The 24695-nt window shown below is 32.8% G+C and overlaps 4 protein-coding genes and 1 long non-coding RNA gene across 7 annotated transcripts; 2 read left to right on the top strand and 3 right to left on the bottom strand.

Moving 5' to 3' along the window:
- Positions 1-44: 44 nt before the first annotated feature.
- l(2)10685 (5-methylcytosine rRNA methyltransferase l(2)10685) lies at positions 45-1754 on the bottom strand. The gene is made up of 3 exons (XM_015935771.3): positions 1610-1754; positions 1254-1531; positions 45-1187 (listed from the first exon to the last, which is right to left on the bottom strand). The coding sequence occupies exons 1-3, from the start codon at positions 1700-1702 to the stop codon at positions 68-70; spliced, it is 1491 nt and encodes a 496-aa protein (XP_015791257.2). The 5' UTR covers positions 1703-1754; the 3' UTR covers positions 45-67.
- A 730-nt stretch (positions 1755-2484) lies between these two features.
- RpS4 (ribosomal protein S4) lies at positions 2485-3893 on the top strand. The gene is made up of 5 exons (XM_015935768.3): positions 2485-2519; positions 2630-2888; positions 3078-3175; positions 3239-3540; positions 3713-3893. Exons 1-5 carry the CDS (start codon positions 2517-2519, stop codon positions 3837-3839), a joined length of 789 nt encoding a protein of 262 aa, XP_015791254.1. The 5' UTR covers positions 2485-2516; the 3' UTR covers positions 3840-3893.
- Positions 3894-4379: 486 nt separating this feature from the next.
- On the bottom strand, positions 4380-8281 carry LOC107367975 (uncharacterized). 3 transcript variants are annotated; one of them, XM_015935752.3, is made up of 5 exons: positions 7566-8275; positions 6721-6831; positions 6170-6638; positions 5767-5919; positions 4380-5548 (listed from the first exon to the last, which is right to left on the bottom strand). In XM_015935752.3, the coding sequence occupies exons 3-5, from the start codon at positions 6440-6442 to the stop codon at positions 4430-4432; spliced, it is 1545 nt and encodes a 514-aa protein (XP_015791238.1). In that variant the 5' UTR covers positions 6443-6638; positions 6721-6831; positions 7566-8275; the 3' UTR covers positions 4380-4429. The 3 variants fall into 3 exon arrangements, with proteins under 3 accessions (XP_015791238.1, XP_015791236.1, XP_015791237.1); XM_015935750.3 differs by having other exon boundaries at positions 6170-6831; positions 7566-8281; XM_015935751.3 differs by lacking the exon at positions 7566-8275 and having other exon boundaries at positions 6721-6930.
- An 18-nt stretch (positions 8282-8299) lies between these two features.
- LOC112539487 (uncharacterized) lies at positions 8300-11145 on the top strand. The gene is made up of 3 exons (XR_003083347.2): positions 8300-8485; positions 8596-8782; positions 8878-11145. It is a non-coding gene; the product is annotated as an uncharacterized LOC112539487 (long non-coding RNA).
- Positions 11146-11152: 7 nt separating this feature from the next.
- On the bottom strand, positions 11153-24616 carry LOC107367922 (uncharacterized). The gene is made up of 8 exons (XM_089267004.1): positions 24345-24616; positions 20313-23744; positions 20148-20228; positions 16162-16324; positions 14683-14851; positions 13780-14340; positions 12472-12533; positions 11153-12057 (listed from the first exon to the last, which is right to left on the bottom strand). Exons 1-8 carry the CDS (start codon positions 24438-24440, stop codon positions 12005-12007), a joined length of 4617 nt encoding a protein of 1538 aa, XP_089123130.1. The 5' UTR covers positions 24441-24616; the 3' UTR covers positions 11153-12004.
- Between the last annotated feature and the right edge of the window lie 79 nt (positions 24617-24695).

The following is a 24695-nucleotide window of genomic DNA, read 5'->3' as shown; positions in this document are numbered from 1 at the left end:
CTTTTTACTTTTAAGATGTGATGAGTAGATGAAGACTACAAAGAAACAATTATAATAAAGACTTTAATTATTTAACTCTTTTTATTTTACAAATATAAATAGGTCCACAGTTGTTGATTATAGACGGTAAAACTTGAATTCCATAATTGAATGTATGAAAACGATAAAGACCTCGCAAGGGTCTGAGTGCTTCTTTCAATTCCATAATATTGAATACCATGTCTGATGTTTCCGACATTTCATGCAATGACATGTGAATTACACCATCATTCTGAATCGGTGATAAAGTATTTGTTGTATAAACCAATGAACCTCCGGGTTTCAATAATTGCAATCCTCTGAGTAAAATTGATTTTTGTTTGTTCGGTAATTCAATTCTGTCTGAAAGGTTAGATGATTTGAAAAGATTATCATGATTGTCTTGTATAGCTAGTCTGTCATTTGTAGAGGGAACATCAACCAAAACTTTATCAAAAACACTCTCTAAATCAATATCCTCAGCAGCGCAATGCTCCAAATGATAAGTGGATGCTAAAGCATCTGATTTGGGAAAAAATTCTTTAACTTTTTGTTCTAATAAAGGGAAAAATTCATTTGATGGGTCACAGGCGAATAAAAATGATGGGCGAAGAGTTGACAGCATCAGCAAAGTTTTACCTCCAGGAGCAGCACACAAATCAGCGACACGATCATTAACCTGAATATCTAATGCTAACACGGGTAATACAGCTGCAGCATCAATGAGGAAGTATTCCATCATTCCTTGATAATCTGTTTCATCTGGACTCGGGAAACTTTCTAATGATTGTCTTGGAAAGCTGAAGATTTTAGGCGTTTCTGGAAATTCCAATTCCGGAGCTTCAACTCTTTCTACATTAACTTCACGACTAGTGTCATAAAAACGATAATAAGTATCTTTATCGGTGACATTTTCTTCATATCTCATTTCAGTTGAAGGTATAAAATCGTTCAGATCAATATTGCTGGATAAATTTTCCATGAATCCTTCTTTATCTTTCAGTGATTCAATGTCGGTTTGGAACATCTCAAGAATATTCTCAGGATCACTGATGGCTGAAAGGTTTCCATCAAGTTCTGCGTCACTGATATCAGATACTTCGATGTCTGTTTCGATTTCAGATACATCAACTCCTCTTTCTTTGGCTATTTGGTCAAGTTTAGCTGCCCTAGAAATATAAACAAAAACTTGAAATATATACCAGATGAAACGATTGAGGTTCAAGATGACTTACTTTTTATCCTCTAGCATTTTTTTACGAAGCTTTTGCCTTTCGTAGTGTTTTTTATATTTGCTGTAAAAGTGGCTCAATTCGGTAGCACCATTTATGAGAAAAGAAGCACCAATTTCATCAGGATCTTTAACGAAAGGATTGACTACAGCAACATATTTATTTGGCCAATGCATGGCTATTCTACTTGAAAGCCATTTTTCTGCGTAGACATTTGGATAGAACGAATCAAAATGTTGAAGAGCGTAATCTTTCGGAAACTTTTTATTTCGCAGGTTCAGCTAAAAAGAAATAAAATCAATTTTTAGAAATCATAACAATGATAGACTGTCAATATTAATAGTTTTTGAGCTACATACCCATTTTTCACCAGGACCTTGTGTATATAAACGTAAACACTTTGTATAACTCAATTTACAATTTCTATGAGTGAAGTTTTTGAATATAAACATTGTTAATTCTAATAGTAAACAATGAAAAATTAAATTAATCACTCAGCATGGTCTGTAGTTAAAAAACAGCTGTTGTTGCCTTGGAGACATCATGCATTGAATTGTGTAACAGCGATTTTAACTTGAATCAAGTTGATTAAATCTGATTAGATTAATCCGAATATTTACAGCTGTTCGGTTAGTGTAGCATTACAATCAACCTTTCGGGTTCAGAACAATTATCATTTCTCACTCATTTGTTTCAGCAGGGAAGTGAATTTGATTAGATTTTGCAACTATTTCTCTTTTCATTAATCGATTAATGGCATTTTGAATCGAAATTTACTTGTCAATCTGAAAATTAGAAATTCTGATTGACAGAAAATAAATATATCTGATTATGGCAAGCAAGTAATTAATCAATATTAACTACGAGAATAAACTACAGTCAGATGTAAAAAGTGCATTAATCATTAGCCAACAAGAAGAATATAATTTAAAATCTTCGATTCACTGAAAGTCTAGTTATTAATTAATTTTTCAAGCAAAAAATCAAATTGTGAAGATTAATTGCATAGAAGCACTCTAATTATATTTTTGATAAGTTGTGAGTTCAGAGTCTGAACTTCAGACAACGAGACTTCAGCATGGATATTATTGTATTTACCGCCTTATAGCTACTAAAAATATCAAATGTGCTGCCATCTTCAGGTAAGTACATTTAAACTATAGCATTGACTCTTCCGTTTCCTGGTTATTGCAGCAAATTTTATATCTATCTGGCCGGTTCATTTAGTTGGTTACTAATTGTTCATAGTAATTTAATTGTTTAATCATGGTGAGTTAATTTTATTCTTAGATTATAAACCTTACTTCTCTTCTAATTTCTTATTATTCAAATTCTTTTAATCATCATTTCTTATTTATATTCTTTCCTTTTAACTACAGGCTCGTGGCTTGAAGAAGCACTTGAAGCGGTTAGCAGCTCCTAAATCATGGATGTTAGACAAATTAGGTGGTGTGTTCGCCCCTCGTCCATCTACTGGACCTCACAAACTACGAGAATCTATCCCTCTCGTAATCATTTTACGAAATCGACTCAAATTCGCTTTAACCAACGCTGAAGTTACCAAGATTGTTATGCAGCGTACAATCAAAGTTGATGGTAAAGTTAGGACTGATACCAACTATCCAGCTGGATTCATGGGTAATTATCTATTTAATTTTAACTTGAGAGCCTTTCATCGAAGACGTTTAACAACCTTTTATTTGTTAATCGTTCAAAATAAGGCATAAAGAAATGACTCTCAATAAGGTCTCTCGTTGTGTACTTTGTCAATTATCTTTGGGAATTACCCATTTGAGATACAATGCTAATTTTTTTCTTTCTTTTTAGATGTTTTGACCATTGATCGTACTAAGGACTTCTACAGGATTCTCTACGATGTTAAGGGTCGATTCACACTCCACAGGATTAGACCCGAAGAGGCTACTGTAAGTTATCATAAATGCTTGTTATAACCACGTGTCTTATTCACTCTTCCGTTTCTTCTTCAGTACAAATTATGTAAGGTTAAGAGAGTTCAAACTGGACCTAAAGGAGTTCCATTCATTGTTACACACGATGCACGAACCATTCGATACCCTGATCCTTTGATCAAGCCCAATGACTCTGTTAGAATTGATATCGCTACTGGTAAAATCTTGGATTTCTTGAAGTTCGAAACTGGTAATTTATGCATGGTTACTGGAGGACACAATTTAGGTCGAATTGGTACCATCACTTCTAGGGAGAGACATCCTGGTAGTTTTGACATTGTTCATGTCAAGGATTCTCATGGACACAGTTTCGCCACTCGGTAATTTTTTTATTACCCTTTCCCTTTCCTAGTCATATTTCTAATAGATGATGAGCTTTTGTCCTAAATCTTGAACTCTATGATAGTTTGATTAGTCTTACTGAAAAAATGATTTAAAATAATTTCATACGTCTTTTGGCTCAAATTTTAATTGTTATCTTTGTCTTTGCAGGTTGAATTATATCTTCGTTATTGGAAAGGGCTCTAAGCCATACATCTCACTTCCTAAGGGTCGTGGTATCCGTCTGACTGTTGCTGAAGAAAGAGATAAGCGTTTGGCTCTTAAGCGACTAAGTTAAATTTTCAGTAATGTCAATATTCGGATTAAAATATTAAAACATTTTGATTATCAACCAATTGTTCTATCGAATTTCATTTTATCAATATTTAAGTCATCGAACTAACAATCGGTGATTGGGCAAAATACACAAAGACCAAATAGTAAATCGGCTTTCAGAATTATGATTCTTTCAAGTTTAATAAACGAGCAGTTAAAACCAGTCACTGTTTGTTTATTTATCTATTAAAGTAAAATTATTTTCTTATCAGCTTTAATCACATTTCTTAATTATGGAAACCTGTAGCTTAAATAAACAAGGCACCTATTAGTAAATTATTAAGACTGTTCACCGTGAGAAATACATCTGATGAATTTCATCATCAATGATAAAGCATATTAAATTTGCGTTGTTTTGCCTTTTCTATTTTGAACTCGCATTTCGCCCGAAATCAAACCATGCTCTTTCTATTTAAACTCTAGAAGACGAAAATAAAGAAACAGCCACACGTGCAAAAGCAAATATATATTAGATTGAATGAAATAAAATATTTGTGTACCGTTTTGAATTTCAACGTTTGTAATTAGCTTGAATTTTAAATTTATTACAATCTATAATCTGGATATTTTACGATTGGCCGAAGAAAGATGCCAAGATTGATTATGATTGATACAATTGCTAGAGTTGAGTGTTTGATGGTGGTGGGAGTTATGAGAATGGCTATGGTTGTTATGATGGTTGTTGGTATTTTGTTTACTTGAGTTCTGCATCGAAAACACAGATCGGGTCTGATGATGAGGTTGAAGAACAGGTTGAGAATGGGAATGAGAATGGGTATGAGAGTGAGCATGAGGATGCGGGTTCAAATGAGAATGTAAGTGAAGATGGTGATTGAGATGAGAATCCAGGTCCATGGCTACCCTTTCAGCTCCACGGTGTGAAAAAGATGAGGTAAGATAGTTTTTAGGTGGAGGGTAATTTTGACCCGCTCTAGGATCACACTCTTCTATTTGCAATGGACACAGAGGCGAATCCCATTTAAGTTCACTAAGTAAACACAGTTTATCATTTGGAGGAATCTGACAGTGGTCGATACCTGCATATATATACAACATTTTTAAATAGGATGCATCCCATTCAGTCATATCAACTTTATCAGCTTTAACCAAGAGAAAAAATTTGGTGATCAACGACTCCGGGACATACTTTTGTACCAAATTACTAGAATCGTCCTCGTCTTCCGGTTTAGATTCACTAGGTTGTAAACCACTGACATTTTCATCTGATGATTCATTTTCATTATTAGTATTTGTTGAAGTATTATTATTATTACTATTAGTCGGCGTTGGAGGTGGTGTAGTGGTGGCTTCAGGCGGCGGAGATGAAGTTGATGTTTTATTCTTAGTATTACAGACAGTTTTCTTGCTAATATAAGGCAACATCACATATCCCGAAATATTGACAAAACCGAGGCCATCGACATCAGCTTTGGAAAGACCTTGATTAAAGATTAGTTCACTTTGCTCCAAAAATTTACTAAGAGTTACAACATCTGACAGACAAACTACTACGTCTTTTGAGGTAAATAGCCTATAGCCATAATGATAATCACAGTGGAATCCATTTATTTCATTTAGTAATTTTGCCTCGTTTTCCGTAATGTAGTAACTCCGGACATTTATGCAAGAGAATACTGTCCATGGTAAGGATTCCCTGTATTTACCAATGACCTGTAATGAATAGAAAAGAATTTTAGTCAGTTGAACCAAATGAAGATGTAATATTATAAAGAAAAACTGCAGACCAAACTCATTAATCTTGAATAATGAAGTAACTGGAACGTTGTTAGGCGATGGTGCACCTATTTATTTAGGTCTATCATATTTCAAGCAAAAGGTTCTATCTAAAGTCGTATTAGTTCTATCTAAAAATCTAGTATTGACGTTACCTTTGATTCGACTACCCTGACTGGTACCAATTTTTGATCTTCACGGAGAATTACAGGCAATGGGATATCATTAACCGTAGACCAGCCAAATATACCCTTAATACTTTTAGCATCTATACAATTACTTAAATCTTGTACACTTTCAGGTATTTTCTGTAAGAGAGAGAAAGAGAGCATGGAATAGATTAATACAGAGTAAACATTTTTGGAAGAAAGGAGATATTTCCGGACATTAATTGATACGAATTCTTGACAGCATAATTTAAGTTAAATGAGAGTAAGAACGATCCAAAATAGCTCGTACAAGTGAACCAAATATGAGTTTCAACACTTAAAGAGATGCGTTCTGATTTCGTATCTTGTTTTACTTGTAAATCTCCTTTCTTTCAACTCAATAATTTACCTTAGGTAGTTTAGATAAATCTTGGGCTCTTAGTCCATTATTTGACGGTCCTGTTGAGCTTGATGCTGCAGAAGACAATGATGATGATGGTATTGAGGGTAAAGCTGATACTGATGGTAGAAACTGGTTAAGGAATAGGTTGGATGAGCTACTCGTTTTACTTGCCAACAGATCATCACAGTCTCGTCTTTCTCTTTTCACCGATCTTTGATTGCTGTTTGGCATATCTTGTAACCATTTTTCCAATATACTCTGTCCTTTTGCAGAGGACATTTCCTATTAGATTGACGGCAAGAAAGAGAGAGCTAATTTGCTTATGCACGTAAGTGTGTGTTGTGTCGCGTATTGTGACAGACTTTCAAAGGCCAGGTGCAACTGGCTCCAGATAGATGAATGGACCACGTGAAAAACCAGAAAAATCAGACCAGCCAAATGGGAATCACAGTCATAGAGTGGTCAAATCACGGTTCTTAAAAAAATTATACGATGGTTGAAGTAGATTTCTTTATTATTGTTGTCTTTCTCACATACACTCTCTCTCTTCTCTCTACCTTTTATTTCTTCACATCAAGAGAGAGAGGCTCCTATTAGTTACCAATGTATTTGAACCACAACATTAAATCAGCAAAGAAGTTAGTAATACAAAGTAAAGATTCACCATCCTTGGTCACCAGGAAGTAATCCATAAACAAATAAATAAACTCAATTGTTGTTAAACAAGATGGTGATTAAGATTCATGATAAACTTTATAGTGTGATGAGAAAAACAATTGAAGAATCTTACAAAATGTAAATCTTTTTTATTGTGCAAAGAGGGGAAAGGAAACACACGAAAATTTAGCGCGTGATTCAAAATATAAGCAAAAAAGAAATATTCGAGTTAAATTGTATTAATATGATGAGTAATATGAAACAAAATAATAAGAATACTCGGAAAATTAAACTAGACTCAAGAAAAATCAAAGTAAACTTAAAGCAATCATTATTTCTGTTCAAATAAAAACATTTTTCTGTAGCTATCTGTAAAGTACGCATTAAAGCCAGACTAAAGTAGCAAATAGCAACTGGAGACGATATTAAAAAGCAAGGTTTACTCACTATAAGTAGCAATTTGATGTGAACATAAATATTTAACGATTCATTGATAAAATTGATTCTAAGCTGAGATTAATTTGAGACTAATTTTCGCAATGTATTGTCACTTGATAGTCTAAGGGTTTACAGAGATTCTGTTAACAGCTCAAGCTGACAATTGCCGAAATCTATAAAGATTTGTTTCATCGAAAGGTAAAGACTGTAATTTTTACCATTTTTAATGATAAATTGGTTAAATCGTCTCGGAACTACTCAAAACAGCGAAAATTATGAGAAAAATTTGCAAAAATTGAAGTCTTACCTTTTTTCTGTTGATGTTAAAATCATGATCCTTATGTTGATTGTAATCAAATCTGAAACCAAACATTTGGTTAAAATTACACTTGGCTTATGGATATCATCAAATTACGATTAATTTGTATTTTGATGTTGCTGATCTATCATTTAAACGGAATAACTTCATTAAACTTCCTTAGGAACAGTTGATGGGTTAACTGGTTTCTAAGCTGAACAAAACCTTGAATAGTTTGTCATTCAAGTCTGGTGAAAGAGTTGAACACGGAGAAAATGCAGAATTCAAATTAAAAAGTAAAAAATCAGATTATATCAATAACCTTGACCTTCTTTAATGGGTAAAACTGAATGGGTAATGAAGTTTCTTTCTTTGTCTTGTTTAGTTCAATTGATCTGTTTTGTCAGTCAAGGACTTGAATCGGGTGTCAATAGTAGATGGATTCAACATTGTTGTCAATTCTAATGTCGCTAAATGGTGAAAGATCCAGAAAGATGAACTGAAACCAATTAGTTAGCACAGGAAGCAATATGCTTGCTTACAATATGATGTACGTTAGAGCAAAACAAGAACAAAGTAATAAATAATGTAATAATTGACACAGTTGTGGAAGTACTTATGTCACAATTGTAAAAATACACTGAAATTGTTCAATAGCAATAACAGATGTAGATAATGCTAATCAATTTTGATAATATTAAAGATAAAATGTTTGAACATTAAAAAAACGCTAGTAATTTTACTCGCCACAAGACTGCAGCACAAGTCTCTCAATAACAATTTTTTTGAAAACAAATTTTCAATTTTAATCAAATTCAACTAAAAACAACAATTTTTTTATTTATTTTGATTCGGTGAATTTTTTAATGATTCGAGTGCCCAAAGATTCCTCAAGATAGCTTGATTTTCCCTCATTTGGTATAATAAAGGTAAGTTCTGCTAACTTAATTTATCAAATGCGAAAGCTTTAATCACAGAAGCAGCCGAAAGTCATCCATAGCTTTTAGTTAACTCTCTTTTTCTCTATGTTAAATCTTAGCAATGATAAACACTTATTACATCATATAGATCTGGTTCGGCTGATTATATGGAAATACTTGTCCTAAATTTGCTGACTAAAACCAAAGCCAAAAATTGAATATGGAAAAACTTAAACTGGAGCGAAGCAAAAACAATTAGGAAACAAAATAAGGACTTGGAATTATTTTACTTCAAGCAAAGCAAAAGTAGCCATTGGACTCATTTAATAATCATAGATGAGACTTTAAATTGCCTTAAATCTTATTCTTTCACTTGAATTTTTTCTTTGATTTATCCACAGATTTATGAAGAAATGTTTCAACCATTTTTATGGATCTTCAAAGGCAAACGATAAAAACATTATTGAACTCAAAGAGTGAAATATCAAGCTTATTTGACCTGATTAGTGTCACAAGATCTCTGTAAAGACATTCTAAAACAAAAGCTGTTGCATCTCTTCGATTTCTTAGAAGTCGAAAATGTCTTCCTGTTCTCTTTACCTTAACCTGTTTTACATTTTTTTGGCTTTAAAATATCTCCTTTGATCAACTGTAAACTACAATCACATTGGAAATTAATTATATAATAAGCCTCGTGGTGGTGCTCTGAAAGTTGGATAAAGTCTATGATGAATGAAATAAAATCAACGGTTACCCTAAACAAATGTAAACAATTATTTGGCTCCGAGACAAAACACATTTTTAATTTCATGGATTATTCAATTAATTGCCTTTTGTTTACTCGTCAAGGATCATTGCGACTCTCAGGCGAGTCACAGTTTGAAAATAAAATTGATTACGGCTGTTATTCATCTTCCACCAATTTCTTAATCATCAGCCAGTTACTCTTTTCATCTGTAATGCTGTTATAACTACAAAAGAGTTAACATTTGCTCATCAAATCTAGATTGTCATCATCAGTCTCAAGTTACGATTTAACTTAGCTGTGCTAATTTTCAAAGACCTTGATGTTTTTCTTGGATAAGTTGGAATCCTTCTCCTTGCCGATTTCTTTCCAAGAGAATAAGACAATTTAAAGATTGATCACATTTATGATTTACTATCAATTGTTGTCTTTTTGCGGAGTTCACATCCTTTTGACAAACACCTATGAAAAGGTTGAATTAAAGCTGAACACAATAAGAAGCAAAACATTTTATTATGGATAAACTGTTTTTATTTTCAACCGACTTGTTACATTTTTCATACTCAAGTCAACTTTCAAATGGATCGCAACAATTCAATGAGCTGGTGGAAAAGGGTTTCAATGTAATATTTAGCTGATTAAATTCCCGTTGATGGCTGTAATCGAGAAAATTCAACTCTTGATAGGACTTTTGGTTCTTTTGGTGGACGTTCCTTCGGCCAAAGCATGAAGACATTAGATACAAAAAATAACAACAATCAAAACAATCAATACAATTTACCTTGGGCCAGACAGGTTTCCATCTTGATCTTTTCCTTTCCATGGACTCGCAGCAATTAACATGTTTATAACAAAAATCATCAACTTTAATGTTCATTCTGTCAAAAACTGGTGAAACATTTAAACCCAAACCGTAAACAGTCACAGATGAAACTAACCTATTTTTGTGGCTATGAATTTTTGCAAAAGCTTACAATTGAATCGACAAGCTCATTGTAAAACTAAAACTAAGCTATTCACAATGAAACAACAAAAGGAGCTGAAAAGAGATTAAAATCAGGTTAATTTGGTTTCAATCCTTGACAATTTTCCAATGACAAGTAATGGCTAATACAAGTGGATGAGCTGATTAACCTGTTATTAAAGCCATCAGTAGCCAAAGTTTAAAACAATCTTCTGTATTAAACAATATCATCGGAGCATCCTCAGCCTTCTTCAGCATCTTTATCCTCATCCTTGTTCATTTTTTCAAGCAATCAATAGGCGAACTTGCGCAACTATACTAAATACCTGAATCCATCATCAGAAGTGAAGTCATTGAAACACCAAGAGAACCATTTTTGTTATTTGTGATTTCTTTCATTAGTCAATTAAATTGTCATCTAAATTGTTGTTGTAAATCTGTTGAAATCATTGATTTGTGATTGCCAGTCAATAGTGATGAAGATCAAGAATGAGTCTAAAGGGATTCACCAACGCATTGTTACAAATTCATCCTCAAAAGCTCATCTAACCTCATCAACATCATCCTCATCATACTCGTCTGTCAAAGGAGATGATTTTGAAATAAAAAGGCGAATCATTGCTGATGATGATTATGGTGAAAGAAACGATGATCACAACAATAGATCAACATATTCATCAAACTCACCAACCTATGAAAATAACCATTCAAAGCAACAGTCAACCTGCTCTTTTCAAGGTAAAAAAAGCTGTTCAACTTCCGATACGCTCATTGGATTTATACCTTTAATCCTTTTGGTTGCCATTTTGTCCTGCTTTGTGTTTGGCGTTTTCACCATAATCAAACTAGCAATTAACCATGCTTACAAAGAGGATTACGATTAGACCATTTCCATGATTGATTAGGATTGAAAGTTTGTCCAACAACAATTCAAATAAAGAAAGAAAAGATGAAACCAAATTCAATGTCAATTTAAAATTTTATTATCAACTTTAAGATGATGGCGGCTTGGACACCTTTTTAAATCATAATTATGCAAAAGGAGAGAGAGAAATAAATTGATTTTTATAAATCAATTGAAAATTAAGTATCGAAAAGCCGTTGACAAAAAATGACTCGAATGAACATTGTGCTCAATCAGGTTGTTTGTACGAACATAATTGTTATAATTAACCTCAAACTCAATCAGTTTTACAGCAAAATTCATTGCCTTCAATGAAATTGAATGAGAGTGAAAAGATGAAAAAAACAGGAAAAAAAGTTGTAAAAGCAAAGGTAAGGTTAAGTAGCTTTGATTTTTAGTCAATTAATTAATAATTAAAACAATTTTGGTTTTGGTAACGAGAAAGTGAATTATTTCAAGGTGAAGATTAGTAAAGGTAAATTTTTGTATGTCGATTGAGAAGCATTAAGTTAATCCAGATGAAAGTTTGATGATGAATATGATGGTTATGGCGATGATTTTTGTTGGTTGGTTGGTTGATTTTGGTGGTTCATGATGATTTCGGTGATTGTTTCAAATGAGATAACTTTCGATGGTAATTTTAATGGTTAATTTTGGTAGATTGATTGATGATGAGATGTTGAACTCAACCAGGTGAACAAATTGGTAAACAAATGAATTTAAATTTGCTTTGGTTGATCATCATTGAATGATTGTTTAATTGTTGAGCAAAGACAAAAAAATCACTGAGTTCAATTTAATTTTCCAATTTGGTTGAGTATTGAAAAGCAGAAAAAGAAAACAAAACATCAGGTTAACATGAGAGTTATAATTTAATTTAATATCAAATCAATAATTATCCACTATTTCTGCCTTTTACAGAAGCATTTTTGAAATTGCATCGAAGCCCCATAAATCCTTCTGCACAGCTGTTGGAGAAAATTAAAAATTAAAATTAATTTGTGGCAATTAGATATGAAGGAATCGGGAAACAGGGAAACGTAAAGAAAAGGTGAATCAACGAGAAGACAGTTATAGCAAGATTTAGTATCACTGATTAGCGATTCAAAAAAAGCCTAATTTTTGAAATGATAAGTGAAAGCTGTGAGGTTGCTTTATGCTTTTGATTTCAGTATTGGTTGAAATTATGGGTTCACTTTCAACTTGTATTGCAATTTAGGTTTAGATTTGGGTTTAGGTTTAGGTTTTAAATGTCAATGGAGACGATTTGTGATTTTGGTTTGATATCTAATTATCTGGATTGTTTAAAGTGAAGCTTGATTTGGTTTGAATGGTGAATATTGTTTCATTGAGAATAATGAAAATGAAAAAGGTAAACATACATCCAAAGAAACTGAAGACGTGCTTATTTTCACAACGTTGGCCCCTAAATCCCTCAGCGCATCTGAAAAGGTTCAACAAATTACATTTAATTAGATTGACATGGAGCAATGTGATAATGTGAACATGTTTAAAAGGTGAAGGAAATTAATGAAATTGTTTCTTGGGTTTAGACCAACGTTGAAGGTAAGAAAAATGAATGTCAGAACGAGAATAATGTAATGCAATAATCATAATAATAATGATGATGATGATAATAATAATAATAATAATAATAATAGGTAATGATGTTGTTGATGATAATAAAGATGTATCAAGAAAGTAAAAGATGACAACATCATGATTAGCATCAACAACATGAACAACAACTAAACTAGATGAGATGAACAAGAGAGAGAGTCATTATGATAATTGATAAAGTTAATGAAGCAAGAATGGAAAGTAAAATAGACTCTTATTGGTTCATCATTTTTCGGGTGAGGTCAGGTCACTGAAACCGGGCTCGGGTCATCCATCAATACTGTTTCTACTGTTTTAGTCAATTTCGATTTTTAGATACATTCATCAGTCTGGTTCAGGGTTAACTATTCAAAGTGATAAGAAGTAGAAGAAGAGAGAGAAGAAAAAGAGAAAGAAGAAGAAAGGAAGAAGAAAATGATGAAGAAGAAGATGATGATGAAGATATTGAGAAAGACCCCTTTTTAGTTTAGTACCGCTTATAAGCGATATATTTATAAGGTAAAGTAAATGGTAAGTTGGCGTGGCCAAGCCCAACCTAAAACTGACCTGAAGCCCAACTATCCGTGTGGCCTCGACTCAATTAGATCTATTTCTCTTTGGTAGGTCAAAAGAAAGGTAAAGTAAGCAAAAAGTTCTCTTATTCTGCTTTTCTTCTTCTTCTTCTTTTTCATCTTCTTTCGGGTTCACACAGAATTAACGGGAAAACGATGAAAAATAAAAGACATTGTAATGGCAAATACAAAAAGCTTTCTCCTTCTTCTTCTTCTTCTTTCTATTCTTTTCTTCTTCTTCTTCTTCTTCTCATCTTTTTACTCTCATCTTTCAGTTTCTTCTTGCTCTTTCTTCTTCCTTTGACCTATAAAATATTTATTATTGAAACTGAAGTGGCCTTGAAAAGTTGAAAGAACTCAAGAAAGATCAGAGATGAGCACAGCGGGAGGCTCCAGGTCCAAGTAAAAATGCGAAAGAGAAGAATGAAGACAATATTCGGGTGTAGGAAGATAAAGAAAGAGGGGAATGGCGAAGGAAAGAAGAAGAGGAAAGGCAAAAGGGAAAAGATAATAACGTACTGGCAAGCGTATTCACCGACACTCTCGTAGAAAGTACAAGTTCCTCCATTGAGACAATAAGCATTGTGTGGACAGGGCCGACCTTTGGCATGCCAAGGATTGGCTAGGTCGGATGACGATGGTGTTGTTGATGATGATGATGGTGAGAGAGGTAAGGAGGAGAAGGAAGAAGAAGAAGGTGATGAGGAAAGTGTTGATGATGGTGTTGATGTTGATTGGCCTGGTGATAGGGAGGATGAGTGTGATGACAATTGTGACGGCAATTGGGATGACAATGAAGAGCCCAAGTAAGGTGGTACTTTGGACGGTGAAAGTTTAAAGGATGTTTTAGACGAGAAGGTCGATGGTGGTGAAGATAAAGATGATAGTTGAGAAGGTTGTTGAGTTGATACTTGTGAAGATGATGGTGTTAATGACAATGTACGGTTTCGATGAAGTGAAGTAACAATGACACGTACTTTACCAATGGAAGGTTCATGGGCAATCACATTTATTGCTTTACATTCATAATATCCAGTGTCCATTGGCAAAACTGGTTTAATTTCTAATAAAGATACATCCCTAAGAGAAGAAGAAGAGAGAAAAAGGAAGAAAAAAAAAGATGAAAGAGATGATGAGTGAGAAGAGGAGGAAAAAGAAGAAGAGAGAAGTCGGTTCCTTTTGCAGTTAAAAGTATATTGTGACCTGAGGCCATAAGTTTTGAAGCCTCCCCCGCTCCATAAACATGGGAGGCCGCTCTTGATAATTTCTAGGTTCGCTGGTTAGAGAGTAAAGGTAACAAGGGTTAAGGGTCAAAGAGGGTTAGAGTAACAAAAGGACCAACAAGATGACAGAGAAGCTCACACACACACACAACACACACACTAAAGGTATTTGGACTTACAACGCGAAACAACTTCTTACCTTCTTAAAGATCTAATACTAATGCGTCCTTTGCTTTTCAAGCTTTTACCATTCTTAAACCATTCAATCCATGGTAAAGGGTTACCGTTTACTTTGCATTTAAGGCGCAATTTGCTCTTTAATTGTATTTTTAGATCACCATTAAGACCTTTAACTTCCGGTGCGCGGGCTAAAAGTAAATAATAAAGATGATAATAAGGATCGGGAAAGGGTCACAATTGGCCAGAGAGAAAGAGAGAGAAAAGGGTCAAAGAGGTGAACAGCAAAGGCGATGACCAAGTGTGAGGAGAAAGGGAAGAAAAAAGAAGAAGAAGAAAAATATAATTACTTTAAACTTCAACTAATAATGTTGTTGGATGTGTTTGCAAATGAAAATATAAATATATCTGGCTCATCATTTTCATTCATTTTCATTCTCATCTTCATCTTTTAACCATCGTCTTCCTCATCATCGTTCCCTGTGTAACTTTTCAGTCTCAACATCCTCATCTTTTTGGGTTCATTTTATTTCTTTTCCAGTTTCTTGTCTACTAACTACACAACCATCTTCAATCCCCTCATCAACATACGACTCATTTGGCGAGGTAAAAATAGCAGATGAACATCCTCATCCCTCTCATCATCCAGCAAGAAAAGCTTTTTCATCGCAACTTTTCAACGAGAAAAATGCCTTTTTTTCCTCTTTAATCACACTTACAGGTCGACAAGACTCAAAACTGTGAACACTTTTCTTGCTTCTTTACTCAATGATTAACTTTGGCTCAAAAATTAACCATTATATTCAATTGGCTCCAACAATCACATTAAATTTTCAATGCAAACTCTATGGTTATTCATCAGACTTCATTTCAACCTTTAATTTCTTTACTCTTTTGAACCATTTTTTAGTCTCAATCTCAATTACAAATTGTTTAATCACAATTTAATAATGAAATTTAAAGTTTATTTTTACTCTTTCATTTGCTTTCTCTCCTGTTAGATCAAACTGTAAACTTGAGAGTTGAAACATAACGTTGAAGTTGCGTACTTTACACTTGCCATATTAATTGTGCTTTTTGGTGACATTCATTTTCATGTCCAAATAAAGCTTTAACTTTGGTCTACAAGAAGTAGAAGAAGAGAAGAGAAAAAAAACAAAAGAATAAACTGAAAAGATTTGGAAAGTTTATCCTGAAAAAAATGGTTCAAGTATGATTTTTGATTCTGTCTCTGGTAGAGAGACTTTTGTAACAAAATCTTGCTCTCATTCATCCTCTTCCTCCTTCACCCAGCTCATCCTAATCTTCATCTTTTTTTCACTTTCTTTCCCTTCTAATGTTCACTTTTCATGTTCATCTTTTTGGCTAACTCAACTCAACTATTGAAGATGGTAAAAAAACTGAAGTAAAAAGGCAAAAAGATTGAGTTTTTAGAAGAGGTTAAAATACTTGATGAGATGCAAATTAATGAACAAAATGAACAATTACAATGGTTACTTACCCCAATTTGGATCCGATAATATTTTACGAACAGCTCGAGCTGATCGTTTATTGTGAAGCTCAGGAGATGTTAATGAAGTTAAATAATTAAAACACAGTGATGATGATGATGATGATGATGATGAGGTTGATGATAATGTTAATGGTGAGGATGAACTGGATGACTTAGAAGTCCTTAAATTGGAACAATCACTATCAGCAAATTGCTGTTTTTGAAGTAAAACTAAAGATTTTAAAGGTGCTGCAGCAAACACAAAGTATCTCTGTTGTGGCCTTAAATGTCCAATTGAGGTTTCATTTAGATGAACTGGACAGTAAGGAGGAACTGATTTACCCTTTTTGGTTCGCACAAAATAAAGAGTTACTTTTGAACCCGAAATTAAGTCTACTGAAACAGTATCGGAAGTTGGTGATCCAGTCAATGATCTGGAAGATGAAGTGTTTTTGATTAGTTTACGGATACGAAAAGTGGCCGCAATTTTACCACCGTAATCCTCTGAGAGGGAAACCAATTTACCATTGAAGACAATTGGTGAAAGGTAAGCCTTTGAAGCAGCATCTAATTCACTAGGAAAACCTTGAGGACATTTTTGATTGTTATCGTTCAGGCTTGATGCTAGGTAAGCATGGCCCTCATTTACATGGCATTGACTTGGTGATGAGGCCAACAGCATTAAGTTAAAAAGATTGTACAATAAAGTTATATAATAATTGTCTGAAGACATAAAGGCGAGTAAAAGTTAACTCTATGTAACACCGACAGTCGTGTGTCTCGCCTCAAAAGTCAAACTGACTCTCGATCTATTAACATTACTTTGGGTAAACTTTTCACTGGGATGGGTTTATGCGCACAACCAAAGGCAACCTAATCAGATCAACTACTGTAGCTCAACTAAAGTGTAGTCACTACACACTACACAGTACACTGTTACTGTTACCAGCAAACGCCATCTTTGAAAGAAAATAAGAAAATGTCGAATTGTCTTCTCATCTTTAATCACCAATCTATTCAATTTCAATGCTGATCAATTATTCAAACGTTGATAATCAATGTATCAATTTACACTTTAACCAGTAAACCAGGAAAAACAAGTAACAAGTCTGCTTTCAACTCGCTTCCCTTTTATTCATTCACTTTTGTAGTTTAACACTTTACTTTTTTTTGGCAAATCGTCATCAAAAAATACAATTATGACAAATGACAATGAAAATGTACAAAGTTTATTATCGCGATTGATTTTATTTTAAATTTAGCTCATGAAAATCATCTCATAATTCATAGGTTTGAGATAAAGGTTTCTGGAAGAAACAAAAGGTTTCAATTGAGATAAACTTGAAATCAAAATCGGCAAATTATTTATTCAAATGTTATGTTTTGTATATTTTTTACAAAAATTAAAAATACATTTTAATATAAAAAATTGTAGCAATCTTTATTGAATGCTTAAAACGATTGTCGATCAAGTTGTTGATTTGTGAGCTTTGTTTCAATTTTAGATTGAGAAAAAAATCCATTAATGAGTGGAGTTAGCTTAATTTAAATTCATTTTGTTGTTGTTTTATCCTCAATTTGAATTGAAATACATTGATTTTATGAAAAAGGAGTTATTTAATGTAGTAACAGCAGATAGATTTATGAAAATTTCACTCAGAATCAGCAGAAGAAATGAAAATATGCTTCAATTTCATCGCTGTTATATTATTTTCAGCTGATAGTTTAAGTTGATTTATTGATATTGTTGTAAACATTATTTCAATTGTTGATGGACAGTAAAAGCAGTTTTATTTACAGTTGAATTTAGTTTTTAATGATTTCAATTAAATTTTCAATCAAGATAATATGGGAAGTGTTTTTGTTGAGTATAACATTTACATGGACATTGATAACGGCTAATCAAGTCATTAAATTTTGTAGGCTTAAGCGCAGTTGGACACAATTTTTACATCTGCAATTGATTTAATGATCACAAAAGGCCCTAAAATGTGAATTGCCTTTTAAAAGGTTGAGGTGAAAGTGGACAAAAGTCATTAACTCCTTTTATTGTTGGTTAGTTTGACGAGTTTGATTGTCCTGCTAAAGTTGATTGCAATCCAGCGAAAAATGTCAGTTGAAGTGTTAAATGTTTTTAGCTGATTGTAAATGATAGAGTTTAATGTTAATTTTTGTCTAGATTGTTTGAACAACTCTTGTCGCTCATACTTTTCAAAGCAGCTTTCAATAATGGAACCATCTTTAGACAAATTTCAATTGAAAATGTCCAACTTGCATCTGTTGAAGCAAAGTCAAAATCAATTCTAGACATAATGATATCTAAACTTTAAATTAATAAGATGAAATGGAGTGATACAAATTTAATATACAAAATACGAGTTAAACAGTGAACTGTTGAATGAAAATGAAATATCAATTTATTCGTTACAGGATTTATGATTAGCTTATACAACTGATGTAACATTAGTTTATTAGCTATCATTTGATTGAGAAGAGACGTTTTACAGATGAAATCCATTCTCAATGGATTCAATTTATGAGCTGAACGCAATTTAAAGATAAAGATCTGGTTGAACCAGTGAATAGCTAAAGCAATAGCTAACAACTCGAGTAACAGCTCAGTAATAGCTCAATAATAGCTCAGTAATAGCTCATGTTTTAGTAGTCTTGTTGTCACCCTGTATTCAATCGGGATGACTCTTTTTGTTAGAAGCAGCTTTTCAACATTCAACACTTTTCTTTGCCTCAAATGTCACCTTTTTAAGGCCTTCATAATTTATGTATTTGTTGTTCGTATGGCAAAGAAAGGCTTAAATGTGTTTTCCTTTCAAAGACCTAAATGGCTTTCAAAAATAATATATTACAATTGTCATCTAGAAATGATTAACTTATAATCAAATTTTTTGGCCAAAAGTTAATTTTTCAAGAGTTGAAAATCTGGCGAAGGAAAAAAAAGAGTTTCAATAAATCACTTGATAAATCGACAATTTAACTTTACTTTTTTTTACCACTCAACATTGGATTCATCAAATGCAGGGGAAAATATTGATTATTTGAAATATTGGGAAGACGATTTTTAATCTGGTTATGCTTTAATTTAATTAACTCGTTTCATTGTTTTCTCAGTTACTTTAGCAATGTTCAATGATTGTCCTTGTTTCAACTCTTTCACAGATTCTTTCATCTCGTAGGCGAAGATTGCTCAAATTTTGTTGTAACTATTAACGCAATTATCATTTAACATTTGTAACTTTGTTAACAAATGTCAACTTAAACTTCCGGCGATGATTGTGTTATATTTAGAAACAATTGGTTTAATTGACATCATTAGATTCATCAATCCAAAATGGATTCAACCCAAAATGTGATTATCTTTTTTTAAACACAAAGTAACTAACCTTTTTTGTTTTTGTTTATCATTCACCTTCCACCCACAACTTTCCAGCCAATGTAATTAGGATTTTGGTTTAATTAAATTTCCTCATTAATCAACTTAATCAGGCTTCTGTTTAATCATTTTTCAATTATCGAGCTAATTTTTACTTTTTGGTTCCGATTGTTCCGGCCATTGGATTAGGGAAAGGTTTGCCTTTTCTCGATATAAAATAATACACTTGCATAGTCAGTTTGATTAACAGTTTAATTGAGTTTAAGTAATGACGAGATTCCAACGAGATTCATTTTATTATTCAATAATAATCTTAATCAACTCATTGGAAATGAATGTTTACAAACAAGGATGGATTTTAATAAAGAGATTGGTGAATAGAAAAGCTGAAATCAAATGATTGTGATAAAAGAATCATAATGTAACAAAATTGAACGGCATTTTCAGGTTTAGTTTTTCAGCAATTTTTTCCTTCTTCTGCAGATTTTCATTTGACATAAATATATTAAAAATATTGATACAAATTTGATAAATATAATTTAACTATATCTGGTTGTGGTAAATTATTCATCAACTATCTCAATGGCATTAAACTAGTTGTATTAAGAATATGTTCTTGTCTACGTATTAACTGTTCAGTCTGGTCGTTACTGAATCTCAAAACAGCCGCAATCACTTTAGCCAGAGTCTGGAAAGAAAGATAAATAAACAATGTTAATATAATAGACTTGCAATTAATTTTTTGATTGTAAGTAAAATTAAAGATACAAACCATTGGTTCTCGGCCCATCATATATTCAAATATAATATTCCGCAAATATTCATATTCTGTTGGCTCGGGAAGATTACATGTATTGCCCAGACTATTAGATGAATCCTTTTTCTGTCTTATATCAAGCAACTCTTTAAGTCTCAAGTTTTCTTCTTGATATTGTAATAACGATTTTTGCATGGCTTTTACTTGAAATGAGTGCTCATTAACTGAGGATGAGTTAAATTCATTGTGAATTTGTTTCAATTCAGTCTCTTTTTCGTCAAGTATTTTCTGGTAATGCTGATGAACTTCTTCTAATGCTGAATTCTTTTCCACTAATTCAGTTTCCAAAAGATCGATCTCTTTCTTGTAATCATAGATAATTTTATCCTCTGAACTATGGAATCGTTCCATCAGGTTTTCAATTTCACCATCCTTTTCTCGAATTTTCAATTCTAAATTTGTTATAGTATTTGTTAACTTTTCCAGTTCGTTCTTTTTGTCGTTCAATTCAGTCTTCAAATTATCAATTTGCAACAATGATTCCTGGCTAGACGTGAGTTTCTGCGTTAGATCATTCAATTCTTTCTTCAATTTGTTAACCATTTGATTACAAGTTTTGATTTCATTATCTCTTTCGGTTAGACTAGTTTCTCTATCTTTAATTTGATCTTTTAGCGATATTAATTCATTTTTCATGTCACTATTTTCTCGTTGATATTGCTTCAGAATTGATGCTTGCGAGGAAAATTTGTCTTCATACTGTTGTTCGAGAAGAGCCAGCTCTTTTCTATTCTCTTCTTGAATATTTTCGATTTCCTTTGAATTACCCCTTTGACACCGGGATAACTCTTCGGCTTTGCTTTTCATCAGCTCTTCAATCTCAGAGATTTTTGCTTCTAATCTTTGAATTTGCGCATCTTTAACAGCAATAATTTTTTCTTTGTTTTCGTTCATGGATTGAATTTTCATCAGTTTTTTTATTTCTTCTTCTTTTTGCATAAGCTGTTTCATTATTGATTCGAGTTTCGGTTTGAGTTCATTTATAGTTGCATCTTTTTCGTTGCACGACTTTTCTAATTTAGATAACTTGCTTTTTGATGATGATATTGTTTCATCCAATTTTTTCACTGCTTCCAACTTCTCGGTGAGCGCACTTTCAGATACAATGAGTTTCCCTTTAAGTTCGGTAATTTTTTTAGATTTTTCTTCCAAAGCCTTTTCCAATTTTTCCATTTTAGTTTTAGAAGATGAGGAGAGTTGATCGAGTTTATCTACAGCTGAAGATTTCTCCGTGAGAGCGTCTTTTACCTTTTTGATTTCGGCTTCCAATTTCTTTATTTGCTCATTTTTCTTATCCTTTAACTTTTCTAATTCGTTGATTTTAGAGTTCAATTTCTTTTCAGTCTTGTCTAAATTATCTTTTAAATCTGACATAGCTTGATCTTTTTCTATGATGGATTTTTGTAGTTTTTCAGATTGCATTTTATGTGAAGATAGAGCTTCTTCCAATTTTTTAATTTGGGATTCTTTTTGCGATAATAAATCATCTTTTTCTTTGGTGAGGTTGTGGGATGATTCGATCTGCTTTTGCTTTTCTTCCAAATCTCGTTTTGTCGATTCCAATTCCTTACAGATAACCTGATTCTGTTTTTCGATTTTAGAAATTTCTTCTTCTAATTTTTTGATTAAAGAAATTTTAGAAGCAGATTCGTCTTTGAGGCTTGCTAATTCAGCATCCTTGTTAGATATTAAGTCCTTCATCGAGCTGCATTCCTTTTCTAGTTGGTCATATCTATCTTTTAAATCTTTCATTTCACTTTCTTTAGTTTGTGATGCGATAAAAACGTGTTCCTCTAGTTTACCAATATGATGCTGGATCTCAGTTTTAAGGATTGAATTTTCTGATTTTGTAGCTTCCAATTCTGTTTTAGACTCCAAATATTCCTCTTCCTTGATTTGCAAAGCTTTTTGCGTTGAAGAAAGATGATTTTCAAGTTCAGAACATCTTTGTTCTAGGTTTTTCAGCTCCTGGTCTTTTTCTTGAGCTTGAGCAATTATATCAGCTAATTCATTGTTATCAATTTGTATCTGATCTTTGATTGATGCCAATTCGTGTTCAAGAGCCTTCTTCGCTTTTTTTAGGTCTGAAATTTCTTTATTTAATGGCTCATGGTCCTCTAACAATTGTGCTAGATTATCTTTTGAGTTTTCAAGTTCTTGAACTCTTTTCATGAAAGTTGTTAGATCGGTATCACTTTTTGCTAACGATTCTTTCAATGCACGAAGTTCTTCAGCAGAATCAGCCAACTGCTTTTCTAGATCGTTGCGTTTATTCTCTGATTCACTTAGAGCTTTTTCCAGAGAATCATATTTTTCATTGATTGCATTGGATGATTCTTTATCTTTGGTAATGAGCTTTGAATTTAAAACTTCATTTTCTTTTTTAATTTGATCCAATTCTTCTTGAAGAGATTGTTTTATCGATTCAAAACTTCGAAGGTTAGCTTGTAAAGTTGAAATTTCCTCCGACTTTTGGCATAAGTTTTCGGAATTAACTTTATAACTGGCGAGTTCTTCATCTTTAAACTTCATTTCGTCTTTAAGAAATGTTAATTCTTCTCTGACTACAGCCAAATCTGCTTCCAAAACTTTATTTTTTTCCTTGAAAGAATCAAAGTTTTTACCCAGTTCTTCAATTTGAAGGTCTTTTGAGGCAATTTTATCTTTTGATCGCTGGATTTCTTTTTCGAATGATTCAATCTGAAGCTTCATTTCCTCTGACTCTGTTCGCCCAGCTCTAGAATTGGCTCTAACTTGATCCTGTAAATCTGAAACCAAGGCATCCTTATACTCATTTTCACTGGTTAAAGAGTTGACCTTACTTTCCAGTAAATTAATCTTCTCCTTCTGTTCCGCATTTTCACTTTCAAGAGCGTGTAATCCTTCTAATAAATTAGTTAAACGTCTGACTTCTTCATCTTTTTGTGACAACTCGCTTTTGATTCGAGCACCATCATCTTGGAGATTTTTGAACTGGTCAGATTCCTTCTTGAGTCGATCAACAGTGTCCAAAAGTTCAGAGATTTCTTGTTGTTTAACTTGCAAGTGTTCTTCGAGAGCTTTCATTTTCTTTTCTACCTTTTCATTTCTTTTCAATTGAGCTTCCAGTTCCTCAATGCGATCTTTGGATTCAGTCAGCTGGCCATCTTTCTGAATACACAGCTTCTTCAGAGAATTGATTTCTCTTTCGAAAGCAACGATCTTTTCCTTCGGAGGTACATCAATACTAGCCTCCTTAAACGATGAGTTGAATTGAGTAGCATCGATGACACTGCTGCTTGCATTATTTAGTTGATCCATGTTCTCGGATATAGTTGACCGTGGAGAGTGACTGCGAGATGTGTTAGCTGATGGATTGTTGACATCGAAGTTCTTAACGTTTGAGACCTGAAATGATAACGAAACAGCATGCAATTAGATTTGTTTGTTGAACAAAAAAAATGTGATAAAAAATAAATATTGATAAGTCCCAGAGCTTATTTAAATATTAACCAGATTTGTCTTTCAACCAATATCAGATTAAACAGTTAAAATGGTTAAAATGTGGGTAAACAAAATTATTGATTAACAATGTTCAACGACACTGCGAAAATGTAAGTGAAGACTATCTATTTCAAGATGTTGAAAACTATATAATTAATTAATGGATAAACGAATAACGGTAAACATCATGAAAGTGAATGGAATGAGTTTGGTTACTTTGAGCTAGAATCTCATTTTAATTGGAATGCTGCATAATTGTAATAAAACTATAAATATCAAGCAGGCAAAACCTGATAGCAAAAGAGCAAACGAAGTAGAAAGTAGAGCAGATAATAAATCTAATAACACGGTCAATTATGCTAATGACGTGTAGTAACCAAATTGAATACAATCTGAATAATGATTCAAAGGAGAAACAAACTCTGGTCTATCTGGAAAAACAAAAGTGGACACAAGTATACGTTGATATCTAACAAAGTAAATAAATAGACTTTAATTATTTACCAGATTGTCAATAAGTCCGGCACCAGTTTCAAAAAGATTGGAAGCAAGAATTTGCTCTTGCTTCTGTTGAAGTTCATCTTTCAACTTCTTGAACATTGTGAAGACAGTGCAGATTCATCAAAGAGATAATGGCTCCATTTTGAAGTACTTGTAATCTTAATCAGTAAATTAAACTTAATAAGATGATGTAAGAAAGCGATTAATCATGATGATTCTTGATTGAATTGTAAGATGTTCAGATGACATAAAACTGAATCACCTGAAATAAGGTTACTATGGTAAGTGGGAAGAAATGCAAGCTTTCTTCAACCGGCTAGCCATTTATTGAATAACGAGGGACATTTAAATGGA

The sequence above is a fragment of the Tetranychus urticae genome, chromosome 2, assembly GCF_039701765.1.
Source record: "Tetranychus urticae isolate SD_2017Ah chromosome 2, NJAU_TeUrti_SD_1.0, whole genome shotgun sequence".
In the NCBI taxonomy this organism is placed as follows: domain Eukaryota; kingdom Metazoa; phylum Arthropoda; class Arachnida; order Trombidiformes; family Tetranychidae; genus Tetranychus; species Tetranychus urticae.
The sequence above is the reverse complement of the archived record's forward strand: the minus strand, read 5'-3'. Positions and strand labels throughout refer to the sequence as shown.

Excerpts from the sequence above, each read along its gene's own strand:
- RpS4 (XM_015935768.3), top strand. Across the intron at positions 3,176-3,238 it reads TTAGACCCGAAGAGGCTACT|TACAAATTATGTAAGGTTAA; the intron begins GTAAGTTATCAT and ends TTTCTTCTTCAG. Across the intron at positions 3,541-3,712 it reads GGACACAGTTTCGCCACTCG|GTTGAATTATATCTTCGTTA; the intron begins GTAATTTTTTTA and ends TTGTCTTTGCAG.
- LOC107367922 (XM_089267004.1), bottom strand. The coding sequence starts at position 24,440 with ATGTTCAAGAAGTTGAAAGATGAACTTCAACAGAAGCAAGAGCAAATT. Across the intron at positions 23,745-24,344 it reads CCGGACTTATTGACAATCTG|GTCTCAAACGTTAAGAACTT; the intron begins GTAAATAATTAA and ends TTATCATTTCAG. Across the intron at positions 20,229-20,312 it reads TGATGGGCCGAGAACCAATG|ACTCTGGCTAAAGTGATTGC; the intron begins GTTTGTATCTTT and ends CTTTCTTTCCAG.
- LOC107367975 (XM_015935750.3), bottom strand. The coding sequence starts at position 6,442 with ATGTCCTCTGCAAAAGGACAGAGTATATTGGAAAAATGGTTACAAGAT. Across the intron at positions 5,920-6,169 it reads ATTTATCTAAACTACCTAAG|AAAATACCTGAAAGTGTACA; the intron begins GTAAATTATTGA and ends TCTCTCTTACAG. Across the intron at positions 5,549-5,766 it reads TCAGGGTAGTCGAATCAAAG|GTCATTGGTAAATACAGGGA; the intron begins GTAACGTCAATA and ends TATTCATTACAG.